This window comes from Polypterus senegalus, chromosome 13 (genome assembly GCF_016835505.1).
Source record: "Polypterus senegalus isolate Bchr_013 chromosome 13, ASM1683550v1, whole genome shotgun sequence".
NCBI classification, from domain to species: domain Eukaryota; kingdom Metazoa; phylum Chordata; class Cladistia; order Polypteriformes; family Polypteridae; genus Polypterus; species Polypterus senegalus.
In genome coordinates this window covers 162226058-162246092 of record NC_053166.1, presented here as the reverse complement: position 1 = coordinate 162246092, position 20035 = coordinate 162226058, and the positions used below count along the sequence as shown (strand labels likewise).

The 20035-nt window shown below is 35.5% G+C and overlaps 1 protein-coding gene across 5 annotated transcripts in view; it reads left to right on the top strand.

Annotated features, from left to right (window-relative positions):
- LOC120542844 (SUN domain-containing protein 1-like) overlaps positions 1–20035 on the top strand; it is a 68243-nt gene that overhangs the window by 28990 nt on the left and 19218 nt on the right. For 3 of the 5 annotated variants that reach the window (XM_039775534.1, XM_039775530.1, XM_039775529.1), the window contains 11 exons: positions 4992–5168; positions 5428–5615; positions 6406–6432; positions 6507–6701; positions 11671–11793; positions 13695–13775; positions 15306–15413; positions 15759–15857; positions 16315–16408; positions 16897–16955; positions 17600–17763. In XM_039775534.1, the coding sequence (XP_039631468.1) occupies positions 5065–5168; positions 5428–5615; positions 6406–6432; positions 6507–6701; positions 11671–11793; positions 13695–13775; positions 15306–15413; positions 15759–15857; positions 16315–16408; positions 16897–16955; positions 17600–17763 (1242 nt within the window). In that variant the 5' untranslated portion in view covers positions 4992–5064. The remainder of the gene's footprint in view (positions 1–4991; positions 5169–5427; positions 5616–6405; positions 6433–6506; positions 6702–11670; positions 11794–13694; positions 13776–15305; positions 15414–15758; positions 15858–16314; positions 16409–16896; positions 16956–17599; positions 17764–20035) is intronic. The other 2 variants (XM_039775533.1, XM_039775531.1) reach the window with 2 other exon arrangements.

The window sequence follows — 20035 nt, the reverse complement described above, 5'->3', positions numbered from 1 at the left end:
GACTTGTTTAAATATGAAGATGGAGATCCAGAGGAATAAAATTGTACCCCAAATCCAGAATACAACTGCTAAACAAACATCTTTCAGCCCGAAAAGACCCCTTTGCATAATACTTTATCCATAGGCCCTTAAACACTGAAGAAGATACTGTCCGTACAATAAATACTGTTGTGCTACTTTTTATTTTTTTTTTTTTCTGGCTTCTCATCTGAGGAAGGTACCGTTAATTGTCCCAGGTTGGACATGAATCCATCAGTGCTCATCATTTCACCCTTAATCTTGTGTGTGCGCAAACTAATAGTTAGGAACAGTGTTTTTGTAGAGGAGCTTTTGATTTATATATGGCTTAGCAAGTATGTAAAACAAATCCTAGAATATATTCGGGTGAGATGGGCACTATGATTTGGGAAATTTGCTTTTTCAATAGCCTCTTTGACAGTTTCTTGTCTTTATAATCATCTAGACTGTTTGTTAAAAGCAGTTCTTCACATTTTTGGATTTTTCATAATTGTACAATTTTTAAAGTGTAAAGTCTCATTTTAAACTATGCATGTGTGTTTTCATATAAAGATTGTGCTGTACTTATCCCCCTTTTCTAGAAAACCTAACCAAAAAAGTTATTTTTGAGCTAGTAGAGGTTAAATATGTTACTGGTATGCATGCAGTTGAAATGCTAACAGTCTTTTTGAATTGTAAACTATCCAAAAGGTAGCAGATAGTCAGTCAGTATTGATTGAATTGTTTAAAGATAGGTGAATAAGTAAAGTCATTCCCATACCAGATGGGGTAAAGAAAATCTTTATGGATTTTATACCCAATAGCAGGTCTCACATTATAGCATGCATTGGATGCTGATAACAGCCCATTAAGATAACATTCTAAGAATTATCCTCTCTAAAACATGCAGAACAAAAGCTTTGGTTTGGGCAACCTGCAGCTCAGACACCCCTGAGATTTTTGTTGTGGCTCCGTTTTAATGACAGCTTGCAAAAACCCTTTGTACCTTTTTTATGTATTGGGTGTCACATGAATACAGCCAGATTATAAGACAATGTCTCAAGTGGTTTTAAGAACTGTAATAAATCCCTGTGGGTCACTTTATTCCTAACTGCCTCTGCACATGATTGTGTTTGTCTCATGGATAGCATCTGTTGTCTACTAGGTAAAGAATGGTGATTTTACCTTTTATTTGAGTAAACTGCTTTTAATGGCTTAGTAGTCCTCATGAAAAGAATGCATTTAATTGTTTTTTTCAATGTGATTATAGGAAGATGGGTTGTTTTAATTTTGTTTGCTGTTAGAACAAAAGTAAGCAGGTACTGTATGACGGTGCATCCTTCTGGAAAAGTTGGCAAATTACATTTTAAGTGCTCCAAGTTGACAATCTTGTCGTGAAAATCAGTTCACAGCTTCCCCAACCTGATTAACTTCCAAGAATGAAACAGTAGCTGAAATGGAAATTTTAGGTTTGTGCATTTTTTTTTGTATAATTAGAAGAAACAAAACATAAATAGCAAATAAACCTCTATACAGGTGAAACAAAATGAATTCTGTCATATTTGGTGTTCCCCTGTCTGTTTTGTCAAGACATAAACCAGAATAACCCATAGGGTTGGGTACAACAACAAAAACAACATTTATTTATATAGCACATTTTCATACAAACAGTAGCTCAAAGTGCTTTACATAATAAAGAATAGAAAAATAAAAGACACAATAAGAAAACAAAATAAATCAACATTAATTAACATCGAATAAGAGTAAGGTCCAATGGCCAGGGCGGACAGAGAAAACAAACTCCAGACGGCTGGAGAAAAAATAAAATCTGTAGGGATTCCAGACCATGAGACCACCCAGTCCCCTCTGGGCATTCTACCTAACATAAATGAAACAGTCCTCTTTGGATTTAGGATTCTCACGGAAGGACTTGATGAAGATGGTCACGTAGACTTCTGCCTTTTAATCCATTCATCATTGTTGGAGCATCATGAAGCTTTGAGTAGGTGGAGGTGGCGCAGGCCACCACCACAAAGAAACAGAAAAAGAGAGTAGGGGTCAGTACGGATTTTAGAGCCACCATGAGTAGTTATTATGAGGAAATTGAACATCCAGAGTATCTGGATTAAGTTAAATAAAGTTAAATTGAAGTTCTAAAAAGGCCATGTTAAAGTAATGTGTTTTCAGCAGTGTTTTAAAGTGCTCTACTGTATCAGCCTGGCGAATTCCTATTGGCAGGCTATTCCAGATTTTAGGTGCATAACAGCAGAAGGCCGTCTGCCCGCCTCACCACTTCTTTTAAGTTTTGTTCTTGGAATTCTAAGGAGACACTCATTTGAGGATCTGAGGTTACGATTTGGAATATAAGGTGTCAGACATTCCGATATATAAGATGGGGCGAGATTATTTAAGGCTTTATAAACCATAAGCAGAATTTTAAAGTCAAAAGTACAAGCTTGTTGGTCTTGTATTTAGTAAAATTTTCCTTTAGAAGATTTACACTTTGTCTAGTTTTAACTTGTTTTTAATTTGAGAATAGTTAATATGTTATGAAAGAATTCTTTTTATATATTAAAAAAATTTTTCCAAAAAAAAAAAAAACCTTTTTTGTGCACGTAAGATTTCTTACATGGTGCCTCATACACAACTCAAGCTTTCAAGCAGCAAGGTATGAGATGACTACTGCTATTTAATACATCAGACTCTGTGTAGCTTTTAGATTCCAACAAATGGATGGAAGAATAAATGTAATATTTTGTAATGCAGTAATATCAGAATATTTGCTCATATTGTTTAGAAACCAGTATGTCAATGTTCATGTACAATAGTTGACTAATGTAGTGTTCCGGCTGATCTAATCACTACATAGATTATTTTTCCAATCTGAAATTGTTTACATATAAATTAAGGTACAGTATTTATATTTTTCACTAAAGCAACTGAGAGAGTGCTCTTTAAAAGCTTGAAAAATGATAAACCTGTTTTAAGGCACTCATTTGTTCTGCTTAAACATTTTCAAGAGTGAAAACTTGTTGTTCGCTCACTTGCTAGTCTGCAGTTACATTCCCCATGTTAAAGGCCCAGTCCTTCGCACAACTATGTGTGGGTTGGCATTCCACACACTCCTCCCAAAGGGATCACACTCTCCCTCTTGGGTGAGGATACAGTCTTAAAGTACAGTAATCCCTCCTCGATCGCGGGGGTTGCATTCCAGAACCCCCCGCGATAGGTGAAAATCCCCGAAGTAGATGCCATATGTTTGTTTGTTATTTTGATATATTTTAAGCCCTTATAAACTCCCCCACACTGTTTATAAATATTCCCTGCACAGTTATACAGCATAAACCCTTTGTATTCTCTTAGATATTAGGCAAGATTCATTGAAATGTATGTATGTAAACACACTGTTTTATATACAGTAAAACCTAAATATTATTTTAAATATATCGAGTGTCTCTGATATCACATATGTTATAGCCATTACGACAGACAGGCCACCAGCAATAAATACGTACAATTCAAGAAAAATTGTGTACAGTGACACTAAATGTACGTACATGTACTTAGTACTGTAAGTAGAAAATTAATTCTGGTTACTCACCAACAATGACAACGACTTGTCCGATAATTAGGAGTTTAGTTTTACTGCGCAACAAAGGAGAGCGTTACAACTCTTCTAAAGGAGCCTCTTCAGGCGACTGTGTAGCACCGCCATTGTTCTTCTTCAATCCAAATCCCTAAAGCAGATTCCATCCGGACTACCGCCTTATTACATCCACTTACAACTCGTTTTGCACCCTGGTTAAAAGGACACTGCGGCTGTAGAGCTTATATTCCTTTCCTACTTTTTAAATAAAAAGAATCGTAGCCTCACTAATGCCGTTATGGCGTCCTACAGCGGTGTAGCTTTCCCTTCCTTCAAAATATCCAAAACTTTTACCGTTTTGGCGATCGTTAACATCTTCCGTTGACGCTTGGGCACAGCCCCTGAAGCAGGAGCAGATGGTTTTGGAGCCATAATGAAGGGCTTGACTATGCACAAAGATAAACACAAAAGTTAACTCCTTTACACAGCGAAACACGTTGATGCTGAAAGAGTGAGACGAGATGAGACTTCCTGATTAACGCTTCGGAATCGAATTCGGCGCTCCGTCGCTGAGCCATTCAGCACACAGGAACTTAACTGCGTGCTCTGACTGGTTAGCTTCTCAGCCATCCGCCAATAGCGTCCCTTGTATGAAATCAACTGGGCAAACCAACTGAGGAAGCATGTACAGGAAGTAAAAAGACACATTGTCCTCAGAATCCGTGAAGCAGCGAAAAATCTGCGTTTATATATTTAGATATGCTTACATATAAAATCCGCGATGGAGTGAAGCCGCGAAAGTCGAAGTGCGATATAGCGAGGGATTACTGTATTCCCTGGAAGCGCTGGCATGAGTGGATTTGGATTCTGTAGGGTTAGAATTTGAGTCCAGGAAGTTCAGATGTAGAGGAGGGTAACATGGCTTTCAACTTCTCTGTTTTTGCTCTAGTTTTTCCTTGCTACATGATTTCCTTCTCCCTGCCTAAGCTTTTCCTTATGCAAGCTGAGTTCAGGGGGAAAAGTTGAAAGTGAAGCACTTAAATACTTTTATCAAAAACATTTAGGTTTTATAGCTTCATTATTGTCCAGCACAGTGATGCTTTTCACACTGGTATGTAATTTTCTGATTTACATCCTAGGAAGATGATTATACAAATCTTTTCCAAATACTGTTCTGCATGGGTTATACCTTGAGGTTGTGAAACTTTGAAAGTATTCTTGTTCATCTTGATTTATTTCCCCCCTTGGCTTATACAGTATTTTGTTTCTTGCTTGTAAAAGCTAATTAGTGTGTGTGTGTGTGTGTGTGTGTGTTTTGGGGCATTTGTTTGTTTATATATTTCTCTGTAATGGCTCTCGCATAGTGAAGCTTGTCTTTACATGCTTCTTACACTCTATTTTCTTGTAGTTCCAGCTACTCTTCAGATGCTTTGGATTTTGAGATCAAGCATAATTTAGACCCTGTGTTTGATTCTCCAAAAATGTCCCGACGTAGTTTACGCTTGCACCATAAGGATGGGTCTCCAGTGGCAAATCACTCCTTTATTTCTACAAGTGGAAGTGTGAAAAAACAAAGAGATCACAGGTATTAACGTGTTTGGTTGTGTGTTTTTTAAATATTGAGTTCTGTTATTTTATTGAAAGTTTTTACTGCTGGGGAATTTTTACTCTCTCAGACATTGAGTAAATGAAAAACAAAATTTATTCACACTTTGATTTAGATAGGAATTGAGCCTGAGTGCCAGGAGCCTTTGGAGCAGCAACACTAGGTACTGTGCAGGCCACTTTGTAAGCTTATAGATGTCCAACTCCTGATCAGTCTCCTGCTTGAAACTTTTTTTCAGGTCTTCAAGAGAGAGCAAAACCACAACCAAACACTATTCTTCTACAAGTTTACAACAGACCTCAAGAAGATCTCAGTCCAATAACTTATCACTTAACAGTGAAAGTCATGTGTGTGCCAATGACTTATCTTTAACTATGCTAGATGAGTCATCAATACAAGAAAAGACACTGGTGGGCAGTATATGGGGTAAGTGTAGTGGTGTTTTGTGTATTATTATTATTATTATTATTATTATTATTATTATTATTATTATTATTATAATAATATATTATAATAATATATATATATATATATATTTTTTTAAATGGACCCTATCAGACAGCATGGAAATTTGTTGGTAGTAATTAGTATCTCTAATTAGTTTGAAAGTTACTTAAACAGGCTGTGATATTTAATCGATCGCATCAAGTATCAGGGTTTATCAAGCTACTTGTGGCAGCTAAAACGTTTAAGCAGTTGGTCCTGCTGTCCTTGACTTTTTTTCTGTTCTTATTTCCCAACCCAAGTTAAATTTCAGCCATTTCTGGTATCCACCATTAGATCCAAACATTCTAAGCAGTTGTCCTCAAATTCTGTCTTGGAGAACCCCAAGGCAGCTATTTGGATTTGTTCCAACATTTCTGCTTTTAACTGGATTTGTACTTAAATTACACTTGCTTTTAATTCATAATTTCGGCCATCTTTGTGTCATTCCTGGAATTACAAACTTGCTTTGCCAAATTTTATTGGAATATAGTTAGCGTTTTTGTGCAATACAAGGATGAGTTATACACTATTTTTCATTTCATTTTAAGATTTGGCTGTGGGAGGAAAAAGGCCAATTATTTTAACGATAAGTTTGTTTAAAAAGAAGATTATCAAACTTTTAGCTATGAGATCCTAGAACTGAACTTGAGAACTGTTAGTTAAGAATTTCGGCTAGTTGGTTGATGTCATTAATCTATCTTGACTTCTAAAGCTGTAATTTTCTTTCTAGGACTGGATGAGGACCAAGATCTGAAAGGTAAATCCTTGTCATTGTTTGTCAGCTTTCTTCTACCAGCTGTCTCTTATCTCTTCTTTTATTTTTCTCATTAGGCGCAGATGCTACCTTTTTCCAGGCAAATGGCGATCTGCTGTCTGCAGGAACTCAGACTACCATGCTCAATGGTTACATCTGCAATGACTGCAGCATACTGTCTGAAAGGAAAGATGTGCTTACAACGCATCACGCCTCCCAAATGGCTGCTACAACTGTGTACAGCAGGAATAAGAGCCAAACACAAAAGCTGAGTAAGATATATATATATATATATATATATTTATTTATTTTTCCTCCCTATTTCTTCCTTTTGGTAACTATATGGCAGTGAAGTATTCATGCTGATACAAGCTAATTTGTTAACGCACACGGCACTAGTCTGTGTTGTGTAGTCTGCATTACTCACAACAAAAACAATTTCTAACGTGCAAATTTCATGCAAAGGTTGTCGGTCGAAGTCCTTCACAAGATGTCAAACAGATACAAGAAAAGAAAAATCATTAGATAGGAACAATAATGAATACATGGTATAGAAAAATAATGCATATTTACATAAGATAGATATATAATTAATAGAGAAGCAGAGTCCTTAAATATTCACTGGGTTTTTAAGTCTCTGAATGTAAATTCAATAATAAGGTCATATGGCCAGTGAGGACAGAGGAGAAAAAAAAAACTCCAAAAAAAGCCAGAGTTTTGAAAGAAAACATGTAAAGTTTCCAGTGTCAAAAGACCACCTAGGCCCCACTGGGCATTCAGCCTAACATATAAATGTTCAAGTTCATTGTGTTTTTGTTTTTTTTTTTTTTAAATTAAGGCTTCATCTAACATTAATTTAGTGTAGTGATATTTAGAGGTAAATCCTCCCAATTGAAAAACTGAATACCCTAAAATCTCAGACACTTTGATTTATTAGCTGACGTGTTTTTCTTATTTGTCAGTATTAAAGCTGTAGTGATTGAGGGATTCTTAGGCAGTGAATCCTTTTTTCACTTCGCTGCGGTAGTATGTACAAATGGGAGTGTACAGTTCATGCAAATGAATGTTGCAAACAGAACAGCACCAGTATACAAGCTGAAGCTGTAATCGTGTAGAGAAATTGGACTACTAGTGAATTTAAAAAGGCAGCTGCCTTGCACAGGAAAATGGGTTGATGTGGCAAGGTTAATGGAAAATGAGATGTAAAGTGGATGAATAAAGTTAGGTGAAACTCAAAAGTACTGTAGTTAGCAAGTGACTGCCTTGAGTACACATAGTACTCCCTATTCTGTTAGCTTTCCCTTACTCCTCATGATGTGGTATATAATACATACAAATTCAAGCCAGATTGGATTGTGGTGTTCTATACATAAACCTCAAAGAAAGAGGGGTAAAATACATGCAATATTGTGTAGAGCTATAATGTCCCCATGGAGGTTAAATCCACTTCAGGTCCTATGTAAAACACACGCAAAGAGTGATAGAATTATTTGGTTAGTTTAAATTCATGCCTAGTTCACTAAAGAGGTCCTTCATGGAGAGAACATTGTACATAGTTCACAATATTTTTTTCCTCAACTGTTCTCATTAAATTTCTTTAAACATTGAGTTCATTCCATGGGGCATATAAATGTGCAGCCTGTGAATGTAATAAGTTAAAGGAAACCTTGATTCAGTGTGTATTGCATTTTATCGAAGTCCTCAAACTTTGTAATGGTACACGATTATAGATCAAAGAGTTGTATTCAAATTTTGCCGAAGCTACCACTTTTACAGGATCTGCTACAGAGTGAAATTAGTAGGAATGATAGGAATTTTCTGTATAAATATAATTACCTGTTTATTCTTTTGAATTTATAGTTTCTTCTAAAATTGTGTTTTGCCTAATAAGCCAAGTCATTAAAAAAAGCAAGAATTGGTTTAAGGCAGGAATGTTCTTTTTCTCACGTGCAATTGTATGTAGCCTGAGGGGGATTGTGGGCAGTTAATGTATACAAAAAAGTACTTTTTTTTTTTTCTTTTCTTTTCTAACTTACATAGTACTTCTGATACATCTGATTAACCCTTGGCACTGTAACAGAGGTCCATTGTCCAGGGAAATTTCCCAGGTGAAGCTGGGTAACACTGCTGGTATATTCATGAGAATAAAGCTAATCGTGGCTCAGAATATTTACTTTCGTACTCTGTTCTTCAGTTATATCAGAATTTTAAGTGTTTGGTGCCTTTTACCATTTTCCTTAAACCATGGGTGCCTGAGTGACGTGAAAAAGACTGATTTTAATGTGACCTACAGTAGATATTCTAATTATGCTTTTTTTTATCTAGAGTAATCTTCACAAGAGACTGCCATGGTGTAAAAGTAGACTTTTCAGAGTTATGGGAGTGCAAATAGCAGAACACTATATACTGTACTAGAAACCCCCTTTCATGATTGATGGGGCAAATAAATAAACAATTCATGGCCATTAAAAGATCCAGTAAGGATCACCAGTGTGGTCTCTTGGAGAACTAATATAATTAAAGTATTGGCCAACAAGAAAATGCTTTGTGGTGGTGTGGGTTGGTTTTTTTTTTTTTTTTTCTATCCTCCCCTCCAGGCACATGTAGATGTCCCTCACGTATAGTGCAACTCAAGAAAACGAGCTCCTTCACAGTCACTCTTGACAGTGATCTCATCAGACTTGCAGGGAATCTTGGTGTCGTTTTTGATTCCTCCCAATCTTATTCTGCTCACGTAAACCTCTTGAGGAGATTATTTTACCTTCACCCCTGCAACATATCCCATGCTTCGCTCATTCCTTTCCTTTTCTAATACTGAGAAAATTGTCTATGCTTTTATCACATCCTGTGTCAATTATTGTAACTCCCTCCTGGCAGGTACCACTTCTAATCTTATATCACAGCTCCAGTTGATTCAAAACTGTGCTGCAAGAGTCTTAACATGAACCAGCAGACTGCAAACATATAAGACCCATCCTGCTTCGCCTTGACGGGCTCCCTGTGTCTTGCAGGATTGAATATAAAATTCTGTTATTAGCCTACAAAGCTTTAAATGGCCTCACAGCAGACAACATCAGTGGCCTTCTCCATTGCTATGCTTGTCTTCACCGTCTAAGGTCCTCTGATTCTGGCAATCTTGTTGTGCCCCACACTAACCAGCACTCTGTGTAACAGGGCATTTGGCTGTATACCACCCAGACTTTGGAATGACCTCCCGAAATTAATTAGATCAGTTGACTCCATTGACAGTTGACAGCTCATCTGTTCAGGAAGGCGTTTAACTTAAACTGACATTCTGCCCCCTTTTTCAGTCTTCCTCTCTGTCTAGATGCTCAGTATAATCTATGAGTGTGTTATATCACAAATTGTTATCTGCTAGGCTTTACTTTTAGTATTGAATTGAGTATTTTACTCAGATTTTTTTTTTTTTGTCTTTTATTCAATTATGTATCCTGTATCTATCTGTTTTAGTGTTCTATTCAGGAAACGTTTGTGTCCAAAGTTTCATATACCTGCTGTTTCTTTCTGAGACTCTGTGAAACGCCTTGTGCATGGAAAAGGTGCTATATAAATAAAATAAAGGGACATCTGCACAATTCCTCAATACTAACCAATTAAGTCTAAGGACACCTATTGAGAGCAACTCAATCATAAATCAATAATAAACCGCTATTTCTGCTGTGGGCAGCCTAGTGTGGCAGTCTTGAACATGAGCAGCTATAGGGAATTGTATGTTTTTTGCTCCAACATAATTAAAAATGCATCTTAATAGGAAGGTATTCAGTCTCATAAGTTTTTTCTGAAGTGTTACATTTTCTTGAACATTTTGCCTGTTTTGATTGCTTTGAATATTAAGATACCCCTATCATTGACCATGGATAAGTCATTGGCTAATGCACGCATCCATTGACAACCTTTCTAGGTCAATGTCAAAATCACTGGAACTATAAAGATTTGTAAATGAAAGTTTACAATAGAATTTGTATCATAGTGTGCTTCCATTAGCATAATTAATTCAGGCAACTGAAATTACTTTGCTCAGTCTGAAGATTTCAGGTTCACGTTCATTTAAGCTCAACTAGTTTTGACTTTTTGTAATGTTTATCAATCTGTTTTAATTTTAAATGTAAAATTATATTGATTTGCATTTGCACCAATTTAAGAATGGAAATGGTCCATATACTACAGTAATTATTAGTCTAAGTGATTAAATATGGAAATCTGGCATGCTCTTACACTTAAACACTTTCAAACCAGCTGAAATCCAACATCTGGTTGTGCATCGAGGACCATACATGCATAAATGCTCTTATAGGACCAATCTATAGTTGCTGGTTAATCTAAAATACATACCTCCGGAGTCTGGAAAGAAAGTCTGAGTACCTGAAAAGCAACCTGTGAAGGCTTCATGCCAGCTATAGAATTCAAACAAAGGATACAGGATACATAAAGTGATAGCATTAAGCATATGGTCACTATGTGGTCCATCTAAGGTTTACAATAAATAGAATTAGATAATTAAACAGGAAATTTGGTGGGTTATGAGCAAATCTGGCTTAATGTACAATAGTATGATTGATAATAGTAATAGTATGATTTCACAGTACACATGCTAGTACAAATTCATATCTGCTTTCATCTCATTTTTTTTTTAATTTAATTTTTTATATAACTGTTGACTATTTTATTTAGACCTAGTCCTTTGCCCTTTTTTTTGAGAATATCTTGGTAATGAATTGTGAATTCAAGATGTGCTTTTCTTTTGTTAGTCAAATCTTGCATAATCTTTTGGTGAACATTTTTGACAATTACTGTGTGAATGGATGTACTATAGAATTTGATTTAGATTTGCCTGAAAAATCAGTTCTTAACTTTGCATAAGGTCTTTTCATAAGCTGATTTGTGCTTATATGTACGTTTTATGTTGCAGTACAGAAAAGGATTTACGCACTTCTTAGACTCCTTTTTCTTTCCAGAGTATATTCTACTACAGTTGAATTAATTCAGCAAGTGGGCTTTTCAGGAATAATACTCAAAAAAAATGTGTGTTACATAAATTTGTTTGTGGAAGTTCCTGTATTGCACAATGAATGCAAATGTAATTTTATTTCCTTTAGCTAGTAAAGATTCCAGTAAAGGAAAAAGAAATGTGAATTGCTCTTAATTTTTTTGGGATTATTTCCAGCATTTATGGTATTTATTGGTTATAACTAGTTAGTGATGTGCAATCTTTCTTAATAGGCAACATCCATTTACTTGGTGACTCTTTTCTACGCACCAGCAAGTATGCTGCTGCATCACTTACGTCACTGGTGATGCAGATTTTACATCATGTAATGCTGAAGATGGGTTATGAAGCAAAAGGTATTGGATAGCACCTGATACACTTCTTGCTCTGTGCACCTCTTGCTTTCTGTCATTTTTCCATACTCTGAGCACATGGGTTCAGTATATCTTCCATTTTAAATAATTTTCTTCTTGCTTGAAAATCACTTGCTTTGGACAAGGGATTCTATTAGAGATTTGCTGGTTCAGATGTCTTTTTTTGATCATGAATGTTAACTTCCTTACTGTAAAAGGCAATTACCTCCTAAACAGACATTCCTTAAGCACACAAAACATTTTATCATGATGTACAGAAAAAAGCATCCCCTTATATCGCAGTACATTCTGAAGTCATGGAAATGCCAGCACACTATGTGTCTCATATGTTTAGCAAAGTAATAGGCCTAGCTCACATATAGTTGGGAAGACCACTTTATTTATGATTTCATTTAATACTACTGAGGAGGAAGGGTGGGGATTAGTCCCATGGAATTGATCATATTTGTAGTTAGGTATGCCACTGTTCTGAGGAAATTCTTCTGATCTGCAAAAATTGTCAAAAGTCCTGCAATATTCAATTCCATGGATCCATGAATTCAAGGGGTCTGTGACATATTGTGGACCTCCCATTAGCTAGAATCAACAGAAAATGAAATTAACCCAACCAGGTAACTTAAAACCCCACCGGTCCACTGTTTTTATACCCTTAAGGGTACAAGTTCCACAGTCAGGGGAGTTGTATGCATTTTGTTTCTAAATTGATGTAATTATTTAATTAGCATTATTTTATTTTCTTAATCTGTAGTGGTGTCCTATTAACACTTATGATTTAACTCTCTTGTCTTTTTCCTGTTTGCATTTTCTGCTCCTTTAGTCGTATCAAGTCGAGCAAATACAAGGACAAATGGCACAATATTGAAAGGTAGCAGCTCCCCAAGTTTTAGAATCCAACACACCTATTAATTACACCTTAAATATCAAGAAAAGCTGAAAAAGTGGAATATAAATCATTGTAACTATTCTGAAAAGTGAAGAGGTGAAGATTTTTTTTTTTCTCCATGTAACATACAGGAACACTTTCCGCAATTAAAAATTTAAAAAGCTAATTTTTATAGTTTTGGTGTTGACATCAAAATAAAAAAAGGAAGGAAATTAACAGTGTATTTGATTAAGGTAAAGTATAATTTGAAAGCAGAAGTTGATTGGGATAAAATCTTACAGCCATAGATATCCTAAGGGCTGAACTTGGAAGACTACATTTGTGATCTACTGTAATACATTACATTTGATTGAGTCCCCACTTCAGGATACTAAGACAGATTTGTTTCCAGTACAGTAGTTCCTCCCACTTTTTTTTTTTTTTAAATCTAGATATGACAGGACCCAAAGTCTGTACATGGCATTGAATGTGCCAGTGCATGCCAAGACAGTAATGGTAGGCAAATCAGCATGCATCATGTGATGCTTAAGTAGCTCCCCATGATAGTGATGCTATATATGTGGAAAGTTTCAAGTTTGGTGCCTCACCCAAGTTAGAAATGTTTAGCTTTGAAAGAAAAGATTCAACACATCTAAAATACACTGGAACAGAAATTATTCTGAATTGAGAAAATACATCCGTAAAATGCTAAAGATCCCCAGAAAACATCCTTTATTTTACTCATACACCATCCGATACTTTTGTGTAAGCACCTGTTTGACTGTTGCTGACAATTCATTATTTTTGCATATGGCAACTGAATCTTCTAAATTCAGTGTAAACAAATATCTCATTGTTTTCCTGGCAAACAAATCAGATCAGTCTTCATCTGTTGCTCTGACTACATGCAAATGTGACTATGCTTTGACTCTTTGCTAGTTTGGCTTTCTTTGCTGAGCATTTCTGTAAATTTTACACATGTGGACACCTCTTACTGTTAACACCTGTGGTTCCTTTACAGCTCATTCATGTTTTTGTGGTAGTATGAATGTCAAGGACTTGATAACTGGAGGTGAACATCTTGGTTTAAATGGTTCATTATGTAAGTATCCCTTTTTTGTGTCTAAAGAATATATAATTAGACATAATTTATAATCACACTTTCCTTAGTGAGCAGCAAGTAATTTCCATTTTTCTATTTAACAAAGCTTAAAGTCTTAGCCAAAAGGACTTTTTAGGGATTTAAAAGTTTTCGTAAAAATATATTTAAAGAAACTTCTTTTGATAGCTGGCTAAGACATTTGATATCTACGGGCGGGTCTAGGGTTATTCCAGTCTCAACTTTGAGTAATTTTGCAGATCCAAACAAGCACATTAAAAAAAAAACAAAAAAAAAACCCTAATGTTTCTATGCAGTTGAATTTCAATTAATTTTTCTTCTAGTGACTTCAATTTTTTATTTACACATTGATCCAGACTTGACATGGTTGAATTGCAGCAATCACTAACATTAAACCATAGTACAGCACTGTACATCCTGCACTTTTGTCATGATTATCAGTCAATTTGTTTTTTACATTTGGGTTACTGAATATAACCAGCTGTTTGTACATCTACAAAAATATGCAATGTCACAGGTAAATAGCTAGATTGGCAGCTGCTTATTATCTGATCAGTAGAAACTGCTGCTTGTAACTGCCAGGATCCTGAATACACCTTTCAGCCATGTAATCTTGGGGGTATAGCTGCTAGTAAGGGGCGGTCACAACACTCTTAAGTAATCCCTTAGCAATCAATCATCTGTTAATAGTGAGTTTTCATGTTATTATAACATTTCCAACTCTTCAGGTACTGTTTAATATCAAACTTTTGCAAGTTTAAACATTAGGTTGACATACTCATTTGTAATTTAGTTTTAAATTAGTTTTTTTTTTGTATTTTGTTATTTTGAAGTGCAGCAATATTTTATTGCTTCAGTGGCATTTTATTCAGTGTGAAATGTTTTTTCTGTAAAATAAGTAATTAAGCATGCATTTTTGCCAGTTTCTTTTTGTCTATTAACTGACATTTTCAGTGCTATTTCCAACTTGCATACAAGATTGGGTTAAACGACCGCAGGAACAGGACTTGCTTATGTATGACCCTAGGCCTGCCTGTATTGGAAATATTTAAATTGTGTGTTGCAGGTTCTTTTTTTTTTGTAAGATGTGACCTGTAGATTTTTATTTATTTATTTTTTTTTTCATAATTCAACTTAAAACGTGTTGTGTCCTTGAGGCTGTAATTATTTTAAATTGTAATTAATGTTTATTAAGTATCCCAGGAGGAGTGGAAGACAGAAGAGTCATTGTGATTTTTTTTTTTTTTTTTTAAATTAACTATTAAAAGGTTTCTTAATCATTTGTTTGACTTTTCTAGTAACGGATTATGGCATTTTTTGTGTTGCTTTACTATTTACAACTTTTTAAATTACCTTTTTAAGAGTTCTTCACTTTGCTTGTAAACCTACATTATTGATACATTGCCATCGTTGCTTTGAATACTAGTATATGAAAAATATAATTCACCTTCTTTTTGACTTTCATATACCTGGCTTTTTTAGTTTATTGTTCAATATCAATGCAACCAACAGGTGATGACTGTAAAGGGAAGAAGCACTACGAAACACAAACGTCCCAAATGCAGTCTTCAAGATATAATCGCATCACGCGGACTTTATGGCACATCATATCGTACACAGGTTGCTATTCACTTCTTGTTGATTTACTTCCCTTTAAGACAGGGTCATTTTCTGCGTACATATTCTATAGGGTGTGTGTGTGTGTTTTGTATTTTTTGTTTTGGTGGGAGATTTGTTACTTTATGATCATGAATAACTGGTATGTGGGGGTGGTATTAATAGTTTTGCAGATATAATACACTTGACTTTCAGTCAACACTGGAAAAACTATCATTTCACACAGTCATTTCAGAGCTAGTCTAGTATTTTGACTGTCCTATTTGCACATGTTACAAATTTAGAACTAAACATGACATCTTACATATGTCTATTACTTCTCCCTTTTCTTTACCCTGTTATTTTTAGGGCATTGTTTACTCCAGGTAGTGAGGACACTTGCTTCTGCTGGCTGGTTTGTAACCAGAAAGGTCATTTCTGTCTTGTGGTTGGCTATTGTATCTCCAGGTCATTCAACCTTTCAAGTATAAATTATTTTTGCATGTCCTTTTTAATATTTTAGCAATGATAGACTTAATCTTATTCTCTTAATGAATCATTCAGCTGAGAAATTTTGCTTTTACTGCTGTCTATGTGAAATTGCTTGCAAATCTATGACTTTACTGCTTTGGCAACTGTATCCTCATGCATTTAAGATTTAGAAGAAATAACTTTGCCAGCAAATTCTTGCTTTTTAAGCCTGCATCTCTTGGATAAGAAGTGTGTGGTGTACTTTCAGTCCATGCTTCTGCTCTTTTGACTAATCCTAAAACCTTTCTTTGGAAGCTTGAGTACACTGACTATTTGCATGCTCTGTAGCTGTCTGTGCTTGGTTTGCTGTAAGCTGGATACTCCTACTCGAATAGAAATCTTCCACATACATCAATTTACCCATGGTGTGTTTTTTTTTTTTTTTTATAAACAGGTAAAGCTGTATCTGGTGCATTTTGGTGGCTTGGCACTGGATGGTACCAACTGGCTACATTAATGTCTCTTCTGAATGTATTCATCCTGACAAGGTATATAACTCTTCACTTCATAGATTAATTTTAAATATCTGTGTGAATTCAAATGCAGATTTTTTCTGGTTAAATGCCAAGATACTGAGCACATCCACTCGCTAGGATAAGTAATGGTACTGTATTATGAAATATACTGTGGATCTTTTTTAACACATTTAATTCCAAAGGTAACACACTACTTGTATACTTTTTATTTACAATTGTCATGAAGATTAATTCCAGTGTAATTATCACAGCTTTTTTTTAAAGAATGATCTGTTTTAGTGTGCGAAGTGGTTTGCCACTAAAGTCTGCTTTCAGGTTCAGGCATTGGTTCTTTTAATGTTACTCCTGAAATGTACAGATTATTCATTTTATGTTTAAAAATTATGTTGATGTATGATTGGGACATTTAGACAAAGCTCTTGTAATTAAATATACTACCCCATTTAGCCTAGACAACTTAATTCATGTACATTTGTGTTATCTTCCTGTCATTTTAACAGATGCCTTCCCAAATTATTCAGATTCCTTCTGCTGCTGATACCACTTCTTCTACTGCTGGGTCAGTATTAATTGTAAAGTATTTGTATTACTGTAGGTATATCTCAATAGGCATGTATTACATACTGCATAATATTTTATTTTCATGGTGAAGTAAATTATGGGATATGATAAATTATGCAACATTTAACCAAACTTTTTTGTGTTCTAAATCAGTAATTATTTAAGAGCTGAATACTCCAATCCCTTCAGTACACATTATCAGTGTTTTCATTACTTTGGTATCCGTATGCTAAAGCTGGTGGACTAAATGCTGCTACAATCTGATCGTCATCCTTGTCCTCCCTGATTAAGCTTCACCTTAGGCTGCTTAATGAAATACTTTTACTTTTGAGGGAGACGAGAGAGAGAGAACTTTTATCAGCATGGTAGAAATTGAAATCACATTTTGTCAAAAATAAGATAGCCTTTGAAGTGTACTTTTTTCATACAACTAATATAATTGTGAAGACCATCATGATGACATGTTTGTTTCATGTTGGTAGTAAATTTAAAATGCAAGACTTAAAATTGTACATTATTTTTTTCATTTAACTCTTTTTCAGCATTGTCATTTTTACACTAGCAAAAGTCCAGGAAGATTTTTATAGGTGTACTATAATCCTCACTAAACATGTCCAACCTTTCATTATACCTCTTTTATAGGCTTGCTGTCCTGGAGTCCTTCTAGTCTACTATCCATGTTTCATCTCTTAAAGCCTGAAATGCAGACTAAAGTGGTTCCAACACCTTCCACAACACAAGCAGACGAGTCTTTGTTCATCTCTCAGGAAAAAACTGGTGATGGGACTCCTCATCCTCCTTCAGAGGTAAAATTGCATCCAAACATATATTTAAAGCAGGTTATTTTCTCTCACAAAGTTGCTTTCATTTTTTGAGCTTGGCAGTGCTAAATAGTGTTCAACTTGATAAAGGTTTGCAGTGAAGCCCAGTTTGAGTTGATATCACAAAGTAATCCGTACATCTCTACATATACTGTACATAGTGTGTGTATGTATGGCTTCAGTTAGTGAAGGACTGTGTCAGTGTGTACCTGTACCATAGAGGGGGAAATTTTCATGTCAATACACTGGTAAGAGATGCAACATTTTTGGCCATACTGCATATCCATCCTAAGGTGATGTACCCAAAATGTGTGTTTTCTCATACCTTTTATTTATTTATTTATTTTATAAAGTAATCTTTAACTTTCCTTTTGTTTCTTGTGTCCACTCAGATTAGGGTTTTATATATATAATTTTTTTTTTTTTTACTTTGTATTTGTAATTGTATATAATGTCACTTTCCTCTCACACTACTATTCAAGTATTATGTGGTAATTATAGCATCATCACATTACTCTTGGGCATCAGTATAATTTTACTAGATGGCCTTTTTTGATTAACACTAGTATTACCAAAGCCTATGAAAAAACTCTTATCCCGGCCCACTTTAAATCCCTTCGCACCTCTCCGTCTGTGTCTTTTGTGCTAAGACCGTGCATGTGTACTGAAGTGACTTTAGCTGCAGGTGAAAGCTCCTGTTGCGGCCCACGCAACTGTGTTTGATCTTGTTCAGGAAAAGATCGCAGTCGCCTCACGGGAGAAGGAGACTTTCCAAGACTATTGGACATAGGCAGAACCGTAACAACAGTATACATGTACTTTGTGAGCATGCCCGTGTCGATCAAACACAGGAAGCTCTGCAGTCTACTTGTGACTTTATGCTGTAGGATGATAAGTAAATGAATCAAGGTAAATACCATTTGATCTGGCTTTTATATAAGTAACATATTAATTATTTTTATATAAAGATCATCACAAAACATAATCACAAACAGGACTTTGCATGTTGGCGAGCTCTGTAAGCTGTGCTTTTTCTTTGAAGGACAGGTGTAGGGCAGACTGACTGGCATGATGACACCCGTCCTGTTGCTGCATCTAAATCGTGCCATCTTTCACCTTTATGCCTGGTGCAGCTGCATTTGTTCTTCTATTTGAGTGGACATCTCTTGTGGGGAGGGCTTCTGTTGTTCTCCTCTGATGTAGAACCCTCGTCCTCACCCTAGTTCACCTCTGCTATTGCACTTTCTGCCCTTTCTGATTAATATTTTATTAAAGGTAGTGGACTGTTTTTCTGTTTCAGTCATAGTATGTAGTGTTGGTGCAAAGCAAACCAAACCAAAATGTAATCTCAGAGCAGTATGAGAGAGAGGGCTGCAACTAATGATTATTTTGGTAGTCGACTAATCGTCCAATTTTTTTTTCCCTGATTAGTTGATTAGTCACAATTATTTCATGCCTGACTTTTGATGCCTGCAACTTGTGATTGCAGATCTTGCTCTGGGCTCCAGTGCGTGTCTTACCTCATCTGCTCACGTCTGTCCACCTGTGAATGTCACCCTGATATCTCTGCATTAACACGATTAATAATAATCAAATTAAAATAACAACCAGTGAAACATATGAATTTGAAAATCAGACGTTTTATGTTAGTGTGACCTTCACAATAAAAATGAAATACATTAAACAATACAAACTGAAGTGCACATAGTCTTTAAATAAAAAAAGTGCATTTAACTTAACCAAAAATGGCCACTGGTGTGTCTTAAAGTCCAAAAGTTTAAATAAAGCTTCACTTCAAATAAAATAAAACCATAGTGTAGAGTTTATAAAAGATTAAGTTTATATATTCCTGATTACAGTGCAGGAACGTGAGCATTTTGACATGCTGTGGTGTGAGGCTGGCTCTCTTCTATGAGACAATGTTCCCAGCTGCTGAGAAGAGATGCTCGGAGGGAGTAGATGTAGCAAGAATACACGAATGATTTTGCAGACAGAGAAAGATGTTTTAATCATCACACTCTAAAGGAAAAGTGTTGTAGTTTTGTAGTTTATCACATCATGTACTATATTATGCCAAAATAAAAAAAAATAACAGACTAAAATATGTGACAAGCTAATTACTGCCAGCATGGCAGAGCCGAGTATATTCGGAAAAGTACATTTGTTGAACGCTGCAACCAGCTAGAGTCGGTTTCCAGTGCAATTTGGAAGCACGCCGAAGCGGAGTATATGCGGCGCCATACATTTGGAGACGTAC